Here is a 24,570-nt window from a genome sequence, read left to right as displayed (position 1 = left end):
TGGAATCTACCCAGGCATTAATCCACAACTGGTTAGCTAAATGCAGAAGTTGTTGTGTGAACACAAGTATATTCTGGAACTTAAGGCTGCTTTTGATCCTGTTCCTAAGGGCCACAAGGACTTCCAAGTGGTGATTAATGCTGATAGGAAGCCGCCTGGAGAACACCGAAGTCATTTCAATGCCCCCATGACTACAGTAGTGGCTGTTCTTATTGTCCGCCAGGATTTTGAGAAGAGAAATATCGTTCTTCACAACAGAGACAACATTGTTACGAATCAGTGTGACGCACCATGCTTATGATGCTCTCCAATATCTGATGTTCTGCCGTGGAGAAGATGGCTATTACATACATCAGTGTTGTGGCCCAGCAGGATCCAGTTGAGCTGCTGATGGACTCGGATAGCAAGGAACCATATGAGTCTGCCAGGGAAGATGTGGAGGACCCTGGGCAGGGTTCAGACTCAGAGCAGGGACCAGAGAGGCTGGTTGGCCACCAGAAGGTGCCTGAGGCATGGAGCAGTGGGGAGGATTCAAGGCAGTTTGTCTCTGACGCAAGATTAAGAAGGGTGGAGAAACGGAAGCAGCAGCTGCAGAGGCAGACTCAGAGATGATAATTAAGCCCAGGTGGTTGTGGCTTGGCCCCTCCCAAGAGAGTATATAAGTGGGGAAGTTGGGAGGGAACATTTGCAGGACACAACCGTTTGAAACAGTATTGGAAAACTCTGCCTTGTTTCTGTGCCTGTTGGGTTTTGGGTTGCTGACAACTCTTGGCAGCCTCGCTCTCCTGCGATGGCATCCGTTTCAGTCGCGCAGAGCACTTCCACTCGGTTCCGGGGCTTCTGCCAGGCGGAAGGTGGTTTCACCAGGAGGTGAAACGGCTGCCCGCCGCCTTGCTCTCCTGCGGCGGCGTCCGTTTCAGTTGCTTCCCACGTCTGTCTCGATTGCTGGAAGCAGTAACAAACGGCACGTCCGCTCCGCCATCAGTGCCCTGATAGCCACCCCAGCCGGCGGCTACCGGCCCTCGCTGGAGTCAATTGCAAAACCGCATTCAGCGCTTTGAGGACCTGAGGCATCTTGGGAAATGCAGTTCCCTATTGGAAAGAATGGAGTAGCTGCGAATTTGTAACAACAACAGAAGATAATAACTTGGTGCTTCGCAGGTTACGAAAATCTCGTTCGATTTGCACACTGTTTTTTAAAAGTTAGATAAAGAAATTATGCTGTGAAAGTGATTAGAAAGCCCCCCTTCCCCTTCCTGTGTGCGAGAAAGGGAAGGAGAGGAAGGAAGGAGAGAGGGGGGAAGGAAAAGAAGAAGGGAGGGGGGGAGAAGATGGGAGGAGAAAAGATGGATGGAAGGAGAAAGAATGGAAGGAGAAGGAGGAAGATGGAAGAAGAAAGGAAGAAAAAGAAGAAGGGAGGAAGAAAAGGGGAAGAGAGGGAAAGAGCAGAAAGACAAAGAGGATGAAGTTGATAGGCAAGAGGAAGGAGGAAGGAAGGAAAAAAGAAAAAGGGAGGGAGAGAGGAAAGAAGAAAAGATGGAACTAGAAAGGAAAGAAGGGAGGGAGGGAGGAAAAGAGAAGACAGGGAAAGAGCAGAAAGACAGAGAAGGTGAAGGTAGATAGGCAGAAGGAAGGAAGAAGGAAGAAATAGGAAAGGAGGGAAGGAGGAAGGAACAGAAGCGAAGAGGAAGAGAAATGGAAAGAGCAGAAAGACAGAGAAGGTAGATAGGCAAAAGAAATGAAGCTGAAAGAATGGAAGGAGGAAGGAAGAGAAAAGGAGGAAGGGAGTGAGTGAGGAAAGAAGAGAGGATGGAAGGAGAAAGGAAGGAAGAGAGGGAAAGAGCAGAAGACGGATAAGGTGAAGGTAGATAAGCAAGAGGAATGAAGGAAGAAGTGAGGTGTCTCGAGGAGGGGGAAAACATTTAGTGACCAAAGTTACAATGGCATTGAAAAAAGTGACTGATGACCATTTTCACACTTAGCAACCGTTGCAGCATCCTCATGGTCACGTGATCAAAATTTTGTTTGGCAACAGATTCGTATTTATGCTGGTTTCAGTGTCCTGGGTCGACCTTTTGACAAAAAATAAAATTTTTAATCAAACCCCCCCTCCCCCCCCCCCCCCCGCATCAATGGTGTCCCTCTTTACCAATCTGAAAATCTGGTCACCTTAATCATATACATAGATTTCAGTAAAGCATAAAGTAGATCACAACCTACAGTAGTGGCCAGAATTGTGGAAAGCTTTTGGGGAAAGTGTATTTTTGAGGTTTGATGGCTAATAACATTTTTTTTTGGAGTGGGGGGAGGTAATACCATAAAATTATATATCCATGAAAAGATTTTTTAATCAAGAATGTAATGCAATTACTTTTATGAAGGATTTTCTATTAGAATAGCAGTTATAAAGAAGAAAAGTGAAACAAGTAGAAAAAATGGTGTAGTGGTGAAGGCACCAGGTTAGAGACAGAGAAACAGTCAGTTCCGGTCCCACCTGAAGAGCAAAACCATCTGTTGAACTTTAGCCAGTCCTCTCAAGTTTAGGAAGCAGGAAAGGGGGGAAACCACTCCAAAAACCCTTTCAATGGAAACTGCAAGGCCAGACAATACAGACTGACCCAAAGGCGCTAAAAACGAAGCTAAGTAGCGTCACGTGTCACTACTTCACGGGGCTCAGTTGCAAAGGTGGGTCGCTAGGAATCGAAAAAGTCCGGCTGCCATATAATCACTACAACATCTTCCATAACGCCTTGGTGGAGATTGGACAAGCATGTTTTCCCACCTCCTGTCGCTTGAGGGCGGTCAGGCAACATCTGTGCCTAGAAAGGCATCAATTCAGTAGGGTCAGCCCTGCTTCAGCTTGAAAAAACCATCGAGTACATCATTGCTAGAAAGAATGAGAGTAGAGAAGAAGCTCAGGGGAATTTCCTCTTGGATCGCTTATGGGAGGAAGGAGGTGTGCAGAGCGGCTTTTGTGCTCTTCCCAGGATCGAAGCCGCAGCTGGAGGGTGAGTGGAGGGCCGGTGGGAGGAGAGTCCTGGAGCAAGTCGGGCTGTTCGGTTCCCTCCACGGCCTGGAAGCAGAGAAGCAACTGGGCTGAAGCATCTCAGCTGCTGCTGCTGCAGGTTCCTTCCCTCCCCGAATTTAAGCCCACTGGGGCTGCACGCTGTGAAACTGGTGGCTGGAATTTTCCTCCTGGTGGGAAGATTTTAAAAATCTCTTTTAAATTAAGGAGGATTCTTTGGGAATGGCTTCCCTCCAGAGGTTGTGGTTGCTCCCTTCACTGGAGGGTTTTAAGAGGAGATTGGACAGCCAATTGTTCAGAATCGAATGGGGTCTCCTGCCTGAACAGAGGATGGACTAGAAGACCTCCAAGGTCCCCCAAACACAATTATTCTGTTATGGACCTGATGTTTTCTGGGCAACAAGGTCGGACTAATGTTCCTCTGGTCTTTTCTGGGTTGTTTTGTTTTACTTCCATTTCTAACTAACAAGCACCGTGTTTCCTATTGGTGCCCCCATCCCTGTATTCACCAGCTTCAACTGTGCTTAACACTGCACATTTCTTAAAAAACGAACATTTGGAATGTTTTTATTATTCAGTTGTATTCATTTATAAAATGTATTGGCTACAAACCTTACCATGACATAACTATAGAGGGGCTTAGAGACATAAAAGATACATACATATTAAAATACATTAAAGGTACAGATGTAACTTCGCTCTGTCCTGTGACATCATGCTTCATGATTGGGTCGCTTAGTGACACAGATTCCAGGCCCAGCTGCAGTCAGTAAGTGAGGACTACTTCAATTGGGATGTCACCAAAGGGGTTGTGGAAAGTATTTACTTCCCTTACTTTGAGCTCATGGCTTCAGCTGTTGCTTCAAATCTTGCAGAGGCTTTCGGCATCATTTCATCCATTAAAGTCCTCACATCTGTAAAGTTAGTGTCATGCAGATTGACAGGTGTGGCTCAGTAAAATCAAGTGTGTCTGTTGAGAAGCCAATGCTTTTATTTATCTGAACAAAAACTTTCCAATGAAAGTTTCCATGGCCCCAAAAGCCTGTTGAGGCCTGAACTTCAGCCTTGCCATCTGAAAACATGAGCAATCATCAAATTCATCAGGTTCCCGATTAACATTAGTGCAGAAGGTTTGACTGTAACAATTTTAATTATTTTTTTAGGGTTGAAAGACATGGATTATCTCCCTATTGTAGATGTGTGTATTTTTATTTCTCTCTGAGTGTATTTGTCTGCAAACGTATAATCTCTCATGAGTCATGTGGAAAAGAAAGTATACCCTCCTTGACTTCTATGATTTTACGTATCAGGCCGTAGTAAAAATCAGTTGGTCCTTAGAAGTTCTTAAAAGTAGATAATACAACCACGGATGAACAACAACAACACCTGATATATTGGTTTGGTTTTATTAGTTTTGTATGCCGCCCACTCCCGAAGGATTCCAGGCGGCTTATAATAAAAAAGGGAAAGGGGATAAATAAGACAATGCAACAATTTAAAATACAACAACATTCATAATTGAAGTGGGTCTGGGTACTTCAACAGCCCCCAGCCTGCGGGAACAGCCAGGACTTAGTAGCTTTACGGAAGGCCGGGAGGGTAGTAAGGGTGTGGATCTCCACGGGGAGCTCGTTCCAGAGGGCTGGAGCAGCAACAGAGAAGGCTCTCCCCCGGGGGGTCGCCAGCCGACATTGGCTGGCAGATGGAATCCGGAGAAGGCCAAGTTTGTGCAATCGAATCGGTCTTTGGGAGGTAATTGGCAGGAGGTGGTCTCTCAGATACCCAGGTCCGATGCCATGCAGGGCTTTATAAGTAACAACTAGCACCTTGAAGCGTGTCCAGAGACCAATGGGCAGCCAGTGCAGCTCACAGAGGATAGGTGTAACGTGGGTGTACCGTGGTGCACCCACAATCGCTTGCGCGGCTGCATTCTGGACTAACTGAAGTCTTCGAACACTCTTCAAGGGCAGCCCCATGTACAGCGCGTTACAGTAATCCAGTCTTGAGGTGACGAGGGTGTGAGTGACTATCTGAAGTGCCTCCCAGTCCAGGTAGGGTCGCAATTGGTGCACCAGGCGAACCTGGGCAAAGACCCCCCTGGTCACAGCTGACAAATGATGTTCTAAAGTCAGCTGTGGATCAAGGAGGATTGCAGACCCTCTCTGTGGGGCGTATAATTTCAACCCCCAGACTGAGAGATGGAATAGTTAGCCAATCTTTTGGAGGGAGCATCAATAGCCACTCAGTCTTGTCGGGATTGAGTGCAAGCTTGTTCGTTCCCATCCAGACCCTGACAGCCTCCAGGCACTGGCACATCACTTCTACCGCTTCACTGAGTTGGCACGGGGCGGACAGATACAATTGTGTATCATCCGCATATTGATGGTATTTAATCCTGTGCTGGCGTATGATCTCACCCAGCGGCTTCATGTAGATGTTAAATAGGAGGGGGGACAGGACCGAGCCCTGCGGCACCCCATAATTGAGGGGCCTAGGGGTTGACCTCTGCCCTCCGACCAACACCGACTGCGACCTGTCCGAGAAGTAGGAGAACCACCGAAGAACGGTGCCTCCCACTCCTACCTCTCGCAACCATTGTAGAAGGATACCATGGTCGATGGTATTGAAGGCCGCTGAGAGGTCAAGGAGCACTAGGATAGAGGAGTGACCCCTATCCCTGGCTCGCCAGAGATCATCGATCAGCGCGACCAAAGCAGTTTTCGTGCTGTAACCAGGCCTGAAACCGGACTGAAAGGGATCCAGATAATCGGTTTCATCCAAGGACTGTCAGAGTTGAGAGGCCACCACTTTCTCAACAACCTTCCCTACAAAGGGGAGGTTGGAGATTGGACGATAGTTGCTCAAAATGGCTGGGTCCAGAGAGAGTTTCTTCAGGAGGGGTCTCACCACCGCATCCTTTAGGAGGAGTGGGAAGGATCCCTCCCGGAGAGAGGTGTTAACTATCATCTGGATCCAGCCACGTGTCACCTCCCTGCTGGTCAAGACCAGCCAGGAGGGGCATGGGTCCAGTATACAAGTGGAGGCACTCACCGCTCCTATGGCCTTGTTCACTTCCTCAGGAGCGACCAGTTGCAACTCACTCCATAAGCTCCGCTCAAGACCTTCCCCCGGTACCTCGGCTGGTACCATGCAATTGGAGTCCAGGGCTGTCCGAATCCGAGTGACTTTATCCTTTAAAAACTGAACAAATTCCTCAGCTCTACCTTGTAAAGGGTCATCCGCGTCCCTCCCTTTCAGGAGGGAGCGGGTTATTCTAAACAAGGCGGCTGGGCGCGATTCAGCGGATGCAATAAGAGCGGCAAAATGTGCACATTTCGCCGCCCGTATTGCCACGAGATAGGCTCTGATATAGGCTCTCATCAGTGCTCGGTCTGACTCAGATTTACTGGCCCTCCAGCGGCACTCTAGGCGTCTCTTTTGGCGCTTCATCTCCCGGAGTTCCTCGGTGAACCAAGGAGCTCTCCTGGATCCGCTACCTCGGAGAGGTCGCAAAGGAGCAATCCGGTTTAGAGCCCTCGTCGCCGCTGTATTCCAAGCAGCGACTAAGGACTCCACCAGACTGTGGATGAGAGTGTCAGGTATTTCTCCAAGTGCCGTCTGAAATCCCATAGGGTCCATCAGGCGTCTGAGGCGGAACCACCCAATCGGTTCCTCCTCCCTACAGTGGGGGATTGGTTTCCGAAAGTCAAGCCTCAGTAGGAAGTGATCAGACCATGACAAGGGCAAGATCTTAGTACCCCTCAACTCTAGATCATGCCTCCACTGCTCCGAGAGGAATACGAGGTCAAGTGTGTGACCCGCTGAGTGAGTCGAACCCCGGATTACTTGGGTCAAGTCCATGGCTGTCATGGAAGCCATGAACTCCTGCGCCCCATCAGAGCGTTCACCGAGCATAGTCAGGTTGAAATCCCCCAGCACCATAAGCCTGGGGAACTCTACTGCCAGCTCGGCTACTGACTTGAGCGAGGGGAGGGCTGTTGCAACGCTGTTGGGAGGTAGGTACGTTAACAACAAGTTCACTTGATCCCCAAGGTCCAACTTCATCAATAGGGACTCACACCTGACAAGCTCCGGAGCAGGGATCCTACAAGGAACTAATGACCTTCGGACGATGACAGCCACTCCCCCACCCCTTCTCTGGGGTTGCGGCTGATGGAGCACCTGAAATCCTTCTGGGCACATTTCAGTGAGGGGGACTCCTCCCCCCGGGCCCAGCCAGGTTTCAGTAATACATGCCAGGTCTGCCCCCTTGTCTAATATTAGGTCCCGGACGAGGGGAGGTTTGTGAACCACAGACCTGGCATTTAGCAACAACAGCCTGAGACCAGGGCCCTGACAATTCTTGCCATCTGGCCCTGGAGTGGAACTAACAGGGCCGGAAGGAGGGATCGCTGTGACATAGCGGACCCTCCTTCCCCGGTAATGGCTAGCCCTGAAGTTCCCGTTGTACCTGCCCCTCCCCGTAATGACCGTAATGCTCCGGCCCACCCCCCGCAACCGTAGACCTAATTTCCCCTCTCGCGGCCTCTGCTCCTTCCGGGAGGCGATTTATATCAGTCATTCTAGGATGGGAGGTAGGCCTGGCCCCCCTACCACTTCTGCAATAGCACTCAGTGGAGGAGGCACCAGACTATACTCCCAATCCTCGCATACGTACACAGCCACTCATCCATACAGTCCCCCATAAGTCAGTTAAAAACATAGAAAATACAGCAATAATAAGATTTTAAAAAGTGGGTACAGACACACCATCCACACCACATTCGTAAAATTTGCGGAGCACTGCGCTAGTGCGGTTTAAAATAGATGGTGATATAGAAGGAGGAGGGAGAGCTGCTCCGCTCCTCTCCCTTCCTCCGAGTCCCAAAAAGGCACCCAAGGCCAAAGGTCCAAAGTCCGTGTTGGGTAAGGTGCCATTTCCTGCCGTTAGTCCAGACAGGCTCAGTCCCAGGGGGGCGTAGAAGGAACAGGGCAATGTTCAAAACAATGATGGCCGGGGTAAGGGGGGAGTGGGGGAAAAGGGTCCAAAAGTCCAACGTCCAACAGTTCGGGGATAATTGGAGTGGTAGCTGGCCCAGACAGGAGTATGGTTGTAAAGAATCTTCCTGTGGGGCAGCAAATGATGAATAATGGGTAGCAGAGGGGGCCGGAGATGATGAGTAATGGGTAGTAGAGGAGAGGGGGGGAGAGTGGGAAAGTCTGGGGGAGGGTGGGAAGGCTGTTGCAACAGCAGCAGCCCAAACCAGCCGCCCAACCATGATAGGCATAGTCCAGTTGGTAACAAACCGCATGCCGCTCCTCCTCAGCCCCAGCGCATCACATTTACCCAGTCAGGTCTGTGGCCGGTCTGTAGTCCAGTGCAAGGTTGAATATTGCACGCCGACCTGATATTACATCAGATCATCATTTATTTTATAAAAAGAAAGGCAAAACGGAGAAGTCATGTGTGAAAAATGTATGACTCAATAATTTGTAGAACCAACTTTAGCAGCAACAACTAGAAGTAATTCTTTTCTGTGTGACTTTATCAGTGTCTTGAAGTGTTGTGGAGGAATTTTGGCTCTCTCTTCTTTACAATATTGCTTCAGTTCATTAAAGATTTGTGGGTGTTTTTTTATGCACAACTCTCTTGAGGTCCCTTGTCGTCCTCCCCGCCCAAGCGGCAGTGGGCACCATGGGACATGGAATAAGGCAAACTCCCTGTCAAACAGTATGGCAAGCCGTGGAATCGGAATCAGACGGGTGCAGTAACCAATGTCATCCATGCCCTTGGTGCGCTGCTCACTTACGTCGGCCAGCTTTACTGTTTGAAGGCTGAATGAAGCCTTCAAATGAGCAAGGAAGCACTGTGGGGCGAGCCCCTTAACACTCGCATCCAGCCCACCAGAGTTCGTTGTGCCGGGGCAGGAATGAGACCATGTCCCACGGACCGTGCTGCTGCGTGGGTGGAATACCCTGCTTGAATACCCTGACTGAAGCTAGTGTTCGACATGCAGGGGGAGAAATGAGAGGCCCTGGTGTCCCATAAAGCCTGTCACTGCTTGAGTGGGGAGGAGAACAAGGAGAAAAACAGCTACTCAGGTGGCTCCTGCCCCCCCCTCCCCGCTGCTGCTGCCAGCAACTTGAATGCCGCGACTGAAGCAGGGATCCGCACTCTCTCATTCACACACACAAACAGAGTTTGGAGAGCCCCCTTCCTCTCTCTCTCTCTGTCTCTGCGGCAGAAGTTGCAGTGCTTCGGTGCCTTGCTGACGGGTCACCCAGTTAAGCTGGTGCAGAGATTGGGTGGGAAGCTCCATACCTACTCTCCGCCTTGCTTCGTACTCCACTCCCACTGCCTCACTTCCAGCCACCTGGGTGCCCTGGCTGAAGATCGCTCTTTCTCCCATAAAGACACACACACACACACTGCGCTCTCTCTCTCTGCCTCTGTCTCTCTCTGTCTCGTCCCATTTGCATGCAAACATCCCAACAAGGTCTCATTAAGTAGTTAAGTGGAAAGTAGTTTGCGGTGGGGAGACTAGCAGGAGATTGGCAAACACTTTTCGCACTGAGAATGAAAGTTTCTGGGTCCCTCACTCTGCAAAAGAGGATGGGTGCCTGAATCTGCATGATATTATAGCATTCAAGAGCGTCCATTCTCAGCATCAAAAGCCTTTCCAAACCAAATCTCCTCTCCCGTCCTCAGAGGCAAAGAAACAGAGGAGACAGATGTTTGCAAGGCAAGTGAGTCCTTGTGGCAGGAAGGGAGGGAGGGAGAAGCAAGTGGGCAGGAGAGGCCTTGAGGGCCTGTTCTATCACTACGGGCCCCCCCATGGCCTTCCCCACCCTGAGATACCTAATCTGCACCTTGGTATTCTTGAATTGTGAGCTCTTAAGAAACTTTCCCATCCTTGTGTGTTGCAAGCAGCTATTTCCAGTAGTTGACCCAATCAACAAGTGAATTTCATCATTTTTCATTGTAATGGAAACATTTTTCTTTTTTTCATCTTCTGCAACCATTTTATGCACAATTAAAGATACACTTTTATTTATTTTATTTGAATCTTATAGACACAGAAGATGGCAATAGGAGCACTCTGGACACTGAGGATAACAAGCAACATTGAAAAGGAAAAGAAATCAGTCCAGAAATCAAAATATTTTCCATTTCCTTCAGAGAGCCACACAATTCTCCAACTTCCTCAGCAGGTGAGAGAGAAAATCAAGAAGAGATTTCTAGCTGGGAAACGGAGAGTGTGAATTCAAGCATATATTACATGAATGGTCAAGGGAGATTATTTTTCCATTCAGCAAAAGAGGGAAATATCTGGAAGTTACTGGGGAGGAAAAGGACAATTGGAAAACCACGTAGAGCAGATAGTGTGACAGGCAATGCTCTGGGAGGAAGAAAACGGCTTGAAACAAAACACCACCAAACAAGGGACCATCCATATTTTTGATCTCCTCAGGAATATGAGTTGTAGAAAAGCTCCATAGACGTGCCCATTGTGGGAAATATACAACTTGCAAATCACAGTTGATTATGCATGAGAGAATCCAGACTGGAAAGGCATACAAATACTCTGAATGTAGCAAAACCTTTGGTCACAACAACTCCGTTTTGTTTCATGGAAGGATTCACACAGGACAGAAGCCCTAAAAGTGCTCCCAATGCAATAAATGCTTTAGCAAGTATGGCAACGTGGACTCACACCAAGGAGAAACCGTTTGAATGTCCTGATTGTGGGAAATGTTTTAGTCAGAGAGGCATCCTGGTGAGACACAAGAGGACTCACACAGGAGAGAAACCCTTTCAATGTCCTGATTGTGGTAAAAGTTTTAGTCAGAATTCCAACCTGTTGTCACACCAGAGAAATCACACAGGAGAGAAACCCTTTGAGTGTCCTGATTGTGGGAAAAGTTTTAGTCATCATTCCAGGCTGGTGACACACCAAGGAACTCATACAGGAGAGAAACCCTTTGAGTGTCCTGATTGTGGTAAAAGTTTTAGTCACAATTCCAGCCTGATGGAACACCAGAGGACTCACACAGGAGAGAAACCCTTTAAATGTCCTGATTGTGGGAAAAGTTTCAGTAGCAATTCCAGCCTGGTGAGACACCAGAGGACTCATACAGGGGAGAAACCCTTTGAATGTCCTGATTGTGGGAAATGTTTTAGTCAGAGAGGCATCCTGGTGAGACACAAGAGGACTCATACAGGAGAGAAACCCTTTGAGTGTCCTGATTGTGGTAAAAGTTTTAGTCAAAATTCCAGCCTGATGGAACCCCAGAGGACTCACACAGGAGAGAAACCGTTTGAATGTCCTGATTGTGGGAAAAGTTTTAGTTGGAATTCCAGCCGGGTGACACACCAAAGGACTTACACAGGAGAGAAACCCTTTGAGTGTCCTGATTGTGGTAAAAGTTTTAGTCACAATTCCAGCCTGATGGAACACCAGAGAACTCACACAGGAGAGAAACCGTTTGAGTGTCCTGATTGTGGGAAAAGTTTTAGTCGGAATTCCAGCCTAGTGATACACCAAAGAACTCACACAGGAGAGAAACCCTTTGAGTGTCCTGATTGTGGGAAAAGTTTTAGTCGGAATTCCGGCCTGATGGAACACCAGAGGACTCACACAGGAGAGAAACACTTTGAGTGTCCTGATTGTGGAAAAAGTTTCAGTACCAATTCTAGCCTGGTGACACATCAAAGGACTCATACAGGAGAGAAACCCTTTGAGTGTCCTGATTGTGGTAAACGTTTCAGTACCAATTCCAACCTGGTGAAACACCAGAGAACTCACACAGGAGAGAAACCGTTTGAATGTCCTGATTGTGGAAAAAGTTTCAGTACCAATTCTAGCCTGGTGACACATCAAAGGACTCATACAGGAGAGAAACCCTTTGAGTGTCCTGATTGTGGTAAACATTTCAGTACCAATTCCAGCCTGGTGAAACACCAGAGAACTCACACAGGAGAAAAACCCTTTGAATGTTCTCATTGCGGAAAAAATTTCAGTCATAATTCCACCCTGGCGACACACCAGAGAACTCACACAGGAGAGAAACCATATGAGTGTCCAGACTGTGGGAAAGATTTCAGTATTAGGACTACCCTTCTAAATCATATCCTTATACACACAGGGGAGAAACCATTTGAGTGTCCCGAATGTGGATGGTGCTTCAGGAAAAATTCCACCCTTATTGCACACAAGAAAATCCACATGAGGCACCAAGTGATGAGTGTAGAAAAGATTTGAATTTCATTTCTAAAGTCCCTCTGTAAATCCAACTGAGAAATTGACTATTTAATTTGACTACAAAGAATTTGCCTAATTTTTTGTAGGCAAATATGTAATGGCATTAAACGGGAAGGAGGAAGGAAAAAATGGCAACATATTAGTGTGATAATGCCTATCTGGTCATTAGCAGCAGAACTTGCTGGATATGGGTAGTTTTCGGGTTACGAATGTAATGGATCCTGCCCATTCCATCCAAAACTTGAGAAGTTGTGGGATTGAATCTCTTACATTGAACGACATCACTCCCTTCTTTCGCCCACACACTCATTGTTTTCCTGCTTCAGATCAGCTTGACATGGCATCTGGCGCCAAGAAAGCAGCCCTGAGAGGCTGTGCGCGACTTCTTAGGGTTGCTTTCTCATTGGCAAATCATTGGCAAATGTCCTGTAGGCATTGGCAGCCCTTTGCAAAAAGCCTTTGCCTGTAGGAACAGGACCTCAGAGGGACACACCCACTCCTCCCAAGCTCAGTTGGTGCCAACAAAGGCAGTTTGCAAAGGGCTGCTGAGGCCCTATGGGAATGCAATCTCCCAGCAGGCCTTGGCAAGGAAACGGCAAATGGAGGGAAGGACTGAAAGAATGAAGTCTTCCCTCCATTTGCAAATGCCTCAATTCACAGAAAATAGATGCCTAAAGTGAGATTGCTCAAGACTACTGACCTTGCGTGATCTCGTGGTACGTTAGGACTCCATCCTCTGTGAATGCTGGCAAATAAAGCACAGCAGAGAGATCTTTGCAAGGTAACTCACTCTCCAAAGGCAAAATTCCTGTGAAGACTCCGCTGGGGTTGGGGAGAATAAGGGTGAATATAACAGAGCCTCTGCAGTCGTTCGTAAGGATGAACAACAGCCATGGTGCTCCAGTATTCATAATTTCGGGATTTGTTTGTAAATGCTGGGGGGAGGGGGGGGCTTATCGTGTAACTTTGAACGTTTGCTAAGAGAATGCTTGTAACCCAAGGATTACCTGTATTTATTTTTGTAGAAATTTTAAAAATCTTTTTGGAGTGGTCGCTGCCAAGGATTTAGGATCAAAGAGTTTCAATGGGTGAGAGACTAAAGGAAGCCAACTTCATTCGTGCTGGCCAGAGATGCTTCCAAGGACACCCATCCTAAATGTCTTATGCGTCTGTAACTTTGCATACACAGAAGTTTTCATTAGGTCAAAGAGGGAAAATAACATAACCAGCTGGTCTAGAAAAGAGGGGCTTGGGAAGAGGAGATGATTGTCTATATATGCTGAGAGAAATGTTTCCAAAAGGCATTTCAAAGGTTTGGAAGAAAGATTGGTAATACAGATGTGCCTACAAAAATGTATCAAAGTTGCCCCACTCTTTGTTTGATACACATTCCTTTTTTAAGTCAAAATTTTAATTAATAAAATATGCAAAACAAGCAAAAACAATTGATACAGAGAAGCAGGAAAGGAGTCGAAAAAAAGAAAAAATAATATAACGCACCTTCTGCCTTTTTCTCTGTTGAGAAATTGTCATCAGCCATTCCTCTTTGGAAATTACCTCTGCTCAGTTTACCAGAATAAAGTCTTCCTTGGAAATTGATCCTGTCCTGAAGTCCATTCCTCAGAGTTATCCAGTCCAACATTTCACTTTCACGTTGCTCTTGGAACAGGGAGATTTTCTCTATGCACAGGTTGAAAGCAGGAAAGCTTTAATGAATACATTATATCGGCAAAGATGAGGGCAAAAGCAGATCTATTTCCCGCGCAAGTGCACATAAAGTTCAAGTTTTCCCTCTCTGCTATTAGGCCAGGACACATTGTCCAATGGAGACTTCCAGTATTGTTGTGAGAAAGTCTTTTTAGGCTCTTGTAAACCTGCCAAAACGTCCTTGGTTCCCATGGTTGGCATCGATGTCTGGAGCTTTGTTCTTTTTTTTAAAAAAAAATTTTTTAATTTCCATTTTCATAACATACACTCACATGTATACTATACATAACCCGTATCATATAGTATTAAATAATAATTACATCAGTTCCACTTGTCAACAATGCCCAGAAAAATAAAAACCCATTATAGCTCTTCTGCTCTCCATACACCTCTTTCTTCTACCACCCTCCAACTTTCTATCTTCCCTCCATCATCCTTTCCTACTCTATTTCCCCTTCCTTTCTACTGCTCCTGTCTCTACAATCCACTCCTCCTTATCCTCCTCATCTTCCCCCCTTACCCTCTCTCCTATCCTTCTCTTCCCATCTTTCTTCTCCCTTCTGTTTCCCACTCCTCCTCATTGGTGTATTTCCACTACATGTCAATATGCTTAATATATCCTAGTTTAAAGAAAAAATAATCATAATAATAGTAATGAAAATATAAGAGAAAACAGTATACATGTGGAGTCAAATTACATTAAAATCTAACACGTATCGGCAAACCTGATATATATCCCTCCCCCCACCCTCCCCCACAACCTTCCCCCCCCCCGACTTCCCAGAACTCATACACGGTATAGATTTTTAACAAAAACAGTCTAAAATATATTGGGAAAAAGAATAAGAAATTGATAACATCTTTACATTGAACTTAGCTCCTCCTTGCTAAACTAACTTTAAACAATTTAAATCATTCCTGATCTTAAGCATAAGCTATCTGGAATTTCTTAGTCCCATATTTATTTTGTATATAATCAATTCATTTTTTCCAGTCTCGTTTATATCTCTCCTTTGAGTGGTCCTTAAGATATGCAGATATTTTAGCCATCTCGGCTAAATTTGTGACTTTCAACTTCATTAAGTAATGAGATAGGTCTATAGTTTTTTAGTTGAGTAATACCTTGGTCTTCTTTAGGTATCAGGGATATAAAAGCTGTCTTCCAAGATGGGGGTACCTTCTGTTTGAATCTTATTAAATAATTCCTTAAGAGGTTCTACCATTTCTAATTGTAGATTTTTATAGTAAGCCGCTGTCAAGCCATCTGTACCAGGTGCCTTTCCTGCCTTTAACTGCTTAATTACGTGCAAAATTTCCCCCGAAGTTATTGGTTGATTCAGTCTTTGCCTCTGCTCTTCTTTAACTATGGGTATTTTTTCTTTGTCCAAGTATCTCTCTATATCTAGGCCGTTAATTTTGTCACCCTTATACAGCTCTGTAAAAAATTCTCGGAAGACCTTTTGAATCTGTGGAACACTTCCTTCCCTCTATAGAGCAATTTAGCTATGTTTCAAGAATTTTGTTTTTTCCTAATCTGATAAGCTAACCATCTGCCAGATTTATTTGCATTACAAAAAGTATTATGTTTTGCATATAACAGACTAGTGGCTACCTGGTCTGAGATCAACATATTAAATTGGTCCTTTAATATGGTAATTGCTTCTTTAATCTTTATATCTCCTGGTTTTAAAGTTAGCTCTTGCTCTTTCTTCCTAATTTCATCTTCCAGTTCTGTTCGTTTTACCCCTTGTTTATGTCTATGTAATCTATTTATATTTATCAAAGCTTTACTTGCATCCCATACAATTTCCATAGGTGTGCCCTTATTCATATTAAAAACAAAGTATTCTGTTAACAATTTTTTACATTCATTAATGTATTTTTCATATCTGAATAAATTTTCATTCAATCTCCAAGACCTTCTTGCTTGTGTCACCCCTCCCAACTCCATCCAAACTGGATTATGATCTGATAAAACTCTAGCTGAAATCTTTGTCTTCTTCCTGCACTTCCTAGGTATTTTGTATTATTTTGTACTCTGCAGCTATTTCTAATTGTCCGGATATCCCGGTAATTATTCTCAGGAGGTTTGTTAATGTATCCTGGCTTTGTTATTCTAGTGACTTCCACTTTGGTTATGGGCTGTACTGGTCTTCCTAATGGAACACTTGGTGAAGTTCCCTTCCCACAGAGGTTAAAAAAAATCACAGAAGACAGCAGTGGCATCATCAGTTCCATATTGTTTCCAATTGAAGAAAGTTAGCAACCCCCTTTAGAAGAATGAAATATGTTAGGAAATATTAAAAAGGCAGAATATTATATTTTCCCTAGGGGGGAAACATGTTTATAAAGAAAGATTCTCAAAGCCTCAGCTCTCTGCCCCCAGGAGAAACAAAGGGGCAACTTTTAGAAATGCATATTTGGTAATCCATTCAAGACAGGAATAGAACCCCAAGGAAGTCAGCATCTAGGATTAATTACATTTGCTAAACAAGATTAAAAAACCCAAATCATTGCCGGCCTTTGTGAGACCAACTACCGTATTTTTCAAAGTATAAGAAGCACCTTTTTCCCCTCAAAAAAGAGGATGAAAATATGGGTACATCATACACTGAATACAGCCTCTGGAAACCCCACCCCTTTTGCAAAAATGGCCATGCATAGTCTTTAGGAGGCTTCCAGAGTGCTGCTGGGGGCTGGAGAGAGGAAAAATGAGCAAAAACGGGCCATTTTTTGCCTCTTTTTGTCCCCCCCCCAGCCCCCAGGAGCACTCTACAACCCTCCTAAAGGCTATGCATGCTCCCCACTTTTTTTTTTTTTACAAAAAATGGACCTGTTTTCGCAAAAAAACGGCCATTTTTGGGAGGTCTGCAGAGTGCAATTTTTTTAAAAAAAAATAATGCCTCTTCAAAATCTTGGTGCGTCTTATACACCAGGGCGTCTTGTACTCTGAAAAATATGGTAATTAAAATCAAATAACAAAATACACAAAACAAGCCTCCAAATTTCAAAATGCTGTAGAAGAAACTGTATGAAAGTCCATGTGCTCATCAAACCAAGTGTTCAGCTACCCAGAATCACACATGTTTGATGGTTCTGCTTCACTATTAAAACCATCTTTCCAATCAGCGTCTATGTTTCCAGTGTCTTTCTCCCCACTTGGAACTGAATCCAGATGGACATTTCTTACAACACAAGAAAAGAGCATGCCCATAAAATAACAAAACAACCCTAATATAAAGGAGAACCAGTTTTAAAGCATGCACCGCCAATGGAATAAAATTTGGGGAGTGAAGGAATATGTCGTGGAGAAACTTAGCCCCCACTCCTCTCCTAGAAGAAATATTTAAAAGTCAGAATATTATATGTCCCTAGAGGGAGAAAGCATCCCCTACACTCTTAGATAGCCCCCAGTAGATGCCAGCACTTACAAAGAGATAGATAGCTCTATTCATAAGGAAATACTGTCAACCTTGAAGCTGATCCGGTTGAAGCCATTTTGAGGCATCAGTGCTGCCGCATTAGCACAAGGGAGTAGGAGGGGGGATTAGAGATAGCTGGGATGGTGGAGTCATAATAAAATATTTTCTCCTGAGAACCAAGAATGTTCTCATACCTGGCCAGATAAAGTAGGAGTGATGTCACCAGACCAGCGGACGCTGCAGTGATTGGGGTATATGACTGTTTGGGATTGAGAGGAAAACTTTTAATTAGGTGAAAACAAGGGGTCCCTCAGCGTTGGTTTTAACCAGATTTGTGCCAATTTGATATTTCCAATAAAGATATTCTTTTAGGAATTTACCTGCCTCTGAGGTTTGCTTGCGATGGATCTATTACTCGGAACCCTGGCATTAAACCAACTCTCTACTAAAATGTCACGAAACTTTTTGCTCCATTTGGAGCTGCTTATTTGGGGTCCTGAGTCCCAACTGCTTAGCCGGCCTACCAGGCAGCAGGAAGACTCAGGAAAGATGGAGAAGAGGATGGAGGAAATGGCGGGCACTGATGGAGCTTGTGCAGGGGTTGCTGAAAGCCTACAGTAACCCTCCTTGCCCCAGCAGGTGACTGCCGTGCTTCCCTGCCTTCCACATTGCCTTACTGGCGGTCCTCCATGCCTGCTTGCCTTCTGAGGTCGGCGTCCAGCCCAACCTGGCCAGTCATTGGGCGGATGGCCCTTGGTGGAAATGCAGACCCTGTGCTGGAGCTGTGAGGGGTGGCGGAGATCCTGTGGGGGGGGCAAGCAGACATACCGAGGCTGTTGCACATGCACCCGCTCCATTTCTGCAAAGGCAGAGTCCCGCCCGTCTCTGCTGCAGGTCAATCCAAAGAGGGGAGGAGGATGCTGCAGAAAAGGCTGCCTTCCACCCGGGCCCCGTGTGCTTCTCATGCCAGTTCAGCAGGGCTTCACGGGGAATGAGGGCAGGAGCAGTTTGGCACGGTTGTTCCCCGGGCAGCAAAGCAGACCGAATCAAAAAGGATGAAGGGGATCTTCGGTGGATCTGGTCAAGGGAACAACCTCTGGCTTATTGAGTCTAACCGTGGTTGATGGGCTTTTCCTTGAGGTGGAGGGTAGACCCAAATTGTGCCCCACTGTGAGCATCTCTCAGCCGTTGTATGCACGGAAAACCCTTGCACAGTAAAGAAAAAGTTCCCAAGAGTGCAAGAATTTGTTAATTGCAGCAAAGGGAAGGGATTCGAAGCCGGCTTGGAAGGGAGCTGCAGCAGCATGCCTGTCCCTTTCAGGTAATTTGACCTCCGGGAGGGATGTGGCCAGGGGGGACCATAAAGGGAGCAGCAGCTTTGCTGTGAATGAAGGGGAAAATGTTAGGCTTCTCTCTGTCACAGCATTCAACGCTAAGTGGTGCAGCAGATAGAATCCAATTTTGTGAATCCTCTAGTGTCTAACCAGACTATAATTCTCACTGAAACATTTCTCACAATCAGGACACTCAAAGGGTTTCTCTCCTGTGTGAATGCTCTGGTGTGAAACGAGGTGAGAATTTTGACTAAAGCTTTTCCCACAATCAGGACACTCAAATGGTTTCTCTCCTCTGTGAGACCTTTGGTGTGCCACCATGCTGGAATAGTGACTAAAACTTTTACTACAATCAGGACACTCAAAGGGTTTCTCTCCTGTGTGAGTCCTTTGGTGTGTCACCAGGCTGGAAATCCGACTAAAACTTTCCCCACAATCAGGACATTCAAACGGTTTCTCTCCTGTATGAGTCCTCTGGTGTTTCACCAGGGTGGAATTGTCACTAAAACTTTTACCACAATCAGGACACTCAAATGGTTTGTCTCCTGTGTGAGTCCTTTGGTGTGTTACCAGGCTGGAATGATGACTAAAACTTTTCCCACAATCAGGACACTCAAAGGGTTTCTCTCCTGTGTGAGTTCTTTGGTGTATCACCAGGCTGGAATTCCGACTAAAACTTTTCCCACAATAAGGACATTCAAACGGTTTCTCTCCTGTGTGAGTTCTCTGGTGTTCCATCAGGCTGGAATTGTGACTAAAACTTTTACCACAATCAGGACACTCAAATGGTTTGTCTCCTGTGTGAGTCCTTTGGTGTGTTACCAGGCTGGAATGCTGACTAAAACTTTTACCACAATCAGGACACTCAAACGGTTTCTCTCCTGTGTGAGTCCTCTGGTGTTTCACCAGGCTAGATTTATCACATAAATATTTCGCACATTCAGGACATTCAAACTGTTTCTCCTTGGTGTGAGTCCACGTTCCCATACTTGCTAAAGCATTTATCGGCATTGGGAGCACTTTTAGGGCTTTTGTCTTGTGTGGGTCCTTCCATGAAACAAAACGGAGCTGTTGTGACCAAAGGTTTTGCTACATTCAGAGTATTCGTATGGCTTTTCTCCAGTCTGGATCCTCTCATGCATAATCAACTGTGATTAGCAAGTTGTATCTTTCCCACAACTGGCACATCTAAGGAGTTTTCCACAACTCATATTCCTGAAGAGATTAAAAATATGGATGGTCCCTTGTTTGGTGGTGATTTGTTTCAAGCCGTTTTCTTCCTCCCAGAGCAATGCCTGTCACACTGTCTGCTCCACGTGGTTTTCCAATTGTCCTTTTCCTCCCCAGTAACTTCCAGATATTTCCCTCTTTTGCTGAATGGAAAAATAATCTCCCTTGACCATTCATGTAATATATGCTTGAATTCACACTCTCCGTTTCCCAGCTAGAAATCTCTTCTTGATTTTCTCTCTCACCTGCTGAGGAAGTTGGAGAATTGTGTGGCTCTCTGAAGGGAATGGAAAATATTTTGATTTCTGGACTGATTTGTTTTCCTTTTCAATGTTGCTTGTTATCCTCAGTGTCCAGAGTGCTCCTATTGCCATCTTCTTTGTCTATAAATTCAAATAAAAGTTTATCTTTAATTATGCATAAAATGGTTGCAGAAAATGAGGAAAAAAGAAAAGAGCTTATGTTGCAGTGAAATAGCAAACATGTCACAATCCTACAATAATTTTACATTAATCATGATTCATTTGACACATGGAAAACTACCCAGTAGTTCAAATATCCATTCAATGAAGAAATTGGTTGTTGACTGGGTCAATCAATGAATTCTTAGCAGTGCAAAGGGTTGTTTTCAAACACAGGTGTTATAAAATTTAAAAACACTAAAAATGGAAATGCAAACATGCAACCACAATTTTGCTTTGAATCAAAACTTTATTTTTTCATGGTTAGCTGAAACATGAAAAATGCCAGAGATTTGCATTAGTACTTCAGTCAGACTGTATTTACTTGATTCACGTTGCAACACGGGTCAGATAAAGACTACATCTATACAAGCCAAAGTATAGGAGTTTCCTAGTCTCTGACATTGAGGTGTGTGTTAAAACAATGGCAAAGAGTAATGATCTTAGAAAAGCAATTGTTGCTGTACATCAATTTGTGAAGATTTAAAAGGCTATTTCCAGAAATCATATTTTTTGGAGTATAAGATGCACCCTTTTCCCTCAAAAAAAGGTGAAAATCTGGGTGCATCTTATACAGTAAATACAACATTTTTGGCCTCCTGAAACTCTGCCTGCTTCACCAAAATGGCTGTGCATAGCCCTTAGGAGGCTTCCAAAGTGCTCCTGGGAGCAGGCGAGGGCAGATATGAGCTAAAACGGGCCGTTTTTTGCTCATTTTTGCTCCCCCAGCCCCCAGGAGCAGTCAATAAGCCCCTTAAAGGCTGTGCATGCCCTTTTTGGGGATACAAAAATAGCCCAGTTTTTACGAGAAATGGGCCATTTTTGGGTGATCTGCAGAATGCAAAAACTTTTTTTTAAAAATTTTCAAAGTCTTGGTGCATCTTATACTCAAAAAAATACGGTAATTTAAAATCCATCATTCTACACTGAGGAAGATTATTCAGAAGAGGAAATATTCAAGACAGTTGCCAATCTTCCTAGGACTGGACATTCAAGATAATTGTCATAAAGGGAGTTTTGTTCTCACCATCTTCTGATCATGTTATTGGCCGATGTTTGGACCTGGTCAAGGCCAACCGTCCTGCATACCAACCTGATGATGGTTCTTGGAGATGTAACCCACATGATACCTAAGGGAGTTGCAGTGGGCAATGGGGTGAGGGGTGTTGGAGGGTGGGGGCTGGGCAATGTTTGATATGTAAGATTTTGCGCTTTTCTGACTCAGACCTTGCTTTTCTTTCGCAGCTATCTTTTCATAACCAGTAAAAGTATTTTAATTCCACAAACAATGGGGTTAGAAGTTTTCTTTCTTGGTTATTGAGAGAGGCATGCCTGACATTAAGCAAGGTCTCAGCTTGCACCCATCCCGGAGTTAAAAGTTTCCGTGGGGGGAGCACCCAAATATCTAACCCCTGCAGCAAACAGGAGAAGGTAATGGCAAGCGTCACAACCAGCCGAAAACCAGAGGATGACTGGCAGGCAGCTGAAAGAGAGGCTCTCATGATGACACATGCTTTACACCTTCTTCAGGAGGTTTGGGAGCGACAACACGTCCATGTAAGTTTTGATGAAAGGGAAAGTGGATTAGCCGAGCAGGCGGAGGGAGGAGCAGAAAACCTGGTTAGCCCTGAAACGTCCCTGAAAACAGCTACCGGAACTGGGCAAGAGGGAGGGCCCCCAGCCACAGCAGCAGTTCACGCTCCCCCAAGGAGGAGGGAAACCCCCAAAGGCACCAAATGCTCAGATCCTCCACATGGAGTGAAATACAGAGGAGATCCCAAAGAACTGGGGGTTTTTTTTACTGCAAGTTTGGAATTACATGCAGGAGTTTGGGGAAGTTTTTCGTCGGAAGTTGCCAAAGTGAGAAGTGTTATTATGGCTTTGGAAGGAAAAGCGGCTGCCTGGATGGTAGCCTTGCATAATGATGATTCCCCCCTGCTGAGGGATTACAAGGGGTTTATGCCTTCATGACCCCCCCCCCGCCCCTAAATCAAAAGGTGAAAAGCAGGATGAAACCCTTAACCCAGGAGGGGAGGCCTGAGGCTGAGTACACACAGGAGTTTTGTGAGCTGTTGGTGCGCATGCGGGGGAGGTCTGAGGAGGCACCAAAAGAAGGAAAGGAGGGGCATTGGGAACCCAACTGCTACGCTAGACATGTCCCAAAACTGACCCTGGCTGGTAGGGAGGAACCTGGCTGGCAACTAGGGAGACGCTGTGAAACTGCCCTGGAAAGCGTGGAAGGTGTTGATGTCCTTTCTCCAGGCCAGGAGAAGGAACCCTCCTCTTCCGTGGGAGAAAGTGAAATCGATTCAGATGATGACCACTCAGGACTTAAAGTGCCCTCTACTGGATCCATAAAGAACTCTCTGGCAAATTGAAAGACAAAAAAGATAAGTATAAAAAGTGAAAAGCGGAGGACATAACTAAGGCATTATGCAAACACAAGTAGTATAACAAATATCAGCAAATAGCCCGAACATGTAAAGATGAAGTGAGGAAAGCTAAGGCTCACAATGAAGAAAGGCTTGCCACAAAAGTAAAAAATAAAAAAAAGTTTCTTCCAACATGTTAAAAACAAGAAAAAAATTAAGGAAACAATTGGTCCATTGCTGGGAGAAAGTGGCAAGTAGGTGACAAGAAACAGGAAGAAAGCAGAATTATTTAACTCATGTTTTCCATCTGTCTTTACACATAGGCATAAAACAGTCCAACCTATCAAAAACAGCACCACAAAAATCAGATTAGGAACACAAGTTGAAATAAGGAAGAAAATGGTAAGTGAGCACCTGTCTACCCTAGACGAATTCAAATCGCCAAGACCAGACGGATTACACCCCAGGGTTCTGAAGGAACTGGCAGACGAGATCTCAGAACCACTTAAGTATATCTTTCAGAGATCCTGGAGCACCGGGGAACTACCAGAGGACTGGAAAAGAGCTGATGTGGTTCCCATCTTCAAAAAAGGGGAACAAACAGATAGAGGAAACTACAGACCTATCAGCCTGACCCCAATGCCAGGAAAGATTCTAGAAAACATAATCAAACAACGAATTAGTGAACACCTAGAAACAAACAAAGTAATAGCCAAAAGCCAACCTGGGTTTGTCAAAAACAGATCATGCCAGACTAATCTTATTCGATTCTTTGATAATGTGACAAAATTAGTGGACCAGAGGAATGCCGTCGATATTGTTTACTTGGACTTCAGTAAGGCATTTGATAAGGTCGACCATAACCTAGATAAAGTAGAAGAATGTGGGTTAGACAGCATCACCACCATTTCATTTCATTCATTTCATTTTATTATATTTATATGCTGCCCTTTTCCCCCGAAGGGGACTCAGGGCGGCTAACAAATCAAATCAGGGAAGGAGGGGTACAGACAAAAAATAAAAAAATGAAAAATAATAATACATAATTTAAAAACACACAACAGTCATACCATTCGAAACGGGGGCCAGATGGATTTGTAACTGGCTGACCAACTGCACTGATCATGTAGTCCTCAATAGAACTGCATCTTCATGGAGGGAAGTATGCAGTTGAGTACCCAAGTACTGGGCCCAAAACAGGGTCTGTTTTGGGCCCAGTACTCTTCAACATCTTCATCAATCATTTGGATGAGGGAATAAATGGGGAACTCATCAAATTTGCAGATGACACCAAGCTGGCAGGAATAGCCAACACTCCAGAAGACAGGCTTAAGATACAGAAGGATCTTGACAAATTTGAACACTGGGCACTATCTAACTAAACAAAATTCAATGGTGAAAAGAGTAAGGTTCTACATTTAGGCAAGAAAAACTAAATGCACAGGTACAGTATAGGTGGTACCTTGCTCAATAGTAGTAACTGTGAAAGGGATCTTGGAGTCCTAGTGGACAACCATTTAAATATGAGCCAGCAGTGTGCAGCAGCTGCCAAAAAAGCCAACACAGTTCTAGGCTCCATAAACAGCAGGATAGAATCAAGATAACGTGAAATGTTAATACCACTTTATAATGCCTTGGTAAAGCCACACTTGGAATACTGCATTCAGTTTTGGTCACCACGATGTAGAAAAGATGTGGAGACTCTAGAAAGAGTGCAGAGAAGTGCAACAATGATGATTAGGGGACTGGAGACTAA

General features: G+C 45.2%; 2 protein-coding genes and 1 pseudogene across 2 annotated transcripts in view; 2 read left to right on the top strand and 1 right to left on the bottom strand.

Moving 5' to 3' along the window:
• The window catches only part of LOC116504798, a 133,148-nt pseudogene that overhangs the window by 31,416 nt on the left and 77,162 nt on the right, over positions 1–24,570 (top strand).
• LOC116504800 (zinc finger protein 850-like) overlaps positions 1–24,570 on the bottom strand; it is a 361,571-nt gene that overhangs the window by 304,456 nt on the left and 32,545 nt on the right. Inside the window, exon 6 of the mRNA XM_032212027.1 lies at positions 18,919–19,674. Coding sequence (XP_032067918.1) covers positions 18,919–19,674 — 756 coding nt within the window. The remainder of the gene's footprint in view (positions 1–18,918; positions 19,675–24,570) is intronic.
• Positions 2,909–24,570, top strand: part of LOC116504750 (zinc finger protein OZF-like) — a 183,981-nt gene continuing 162,319 nt past the window's right edge. The window contains exon 1 of the mRNA XM_032211970.1: positions 2,909–3,008. The gene's annotated coding sequence lies outside the window, so the exon portion shown is untranslated. The remainder of the gene's footprint in view (positions 3,009–24,570) is intronic.

Source organism: Thamnophis elegans, chromosome 2, assembly GCF_009769535.1.
Source record: "Thamnophis elegans isolate rThaEle1 chromosome 2, rThaEle1.pri, whole genome shotgun sequence".
Classification (NCBI taxonomy): Eukaryota; Metazoa; Chordata; class Lepidosauria; order Squamata; family Colubridae; genus Thamnophis; species Thamnophis elegans.
Note: the sequence above shows the minus strand (reverse complement) of the source record. Positions and strands in the feature narration are given on the sequence as shown.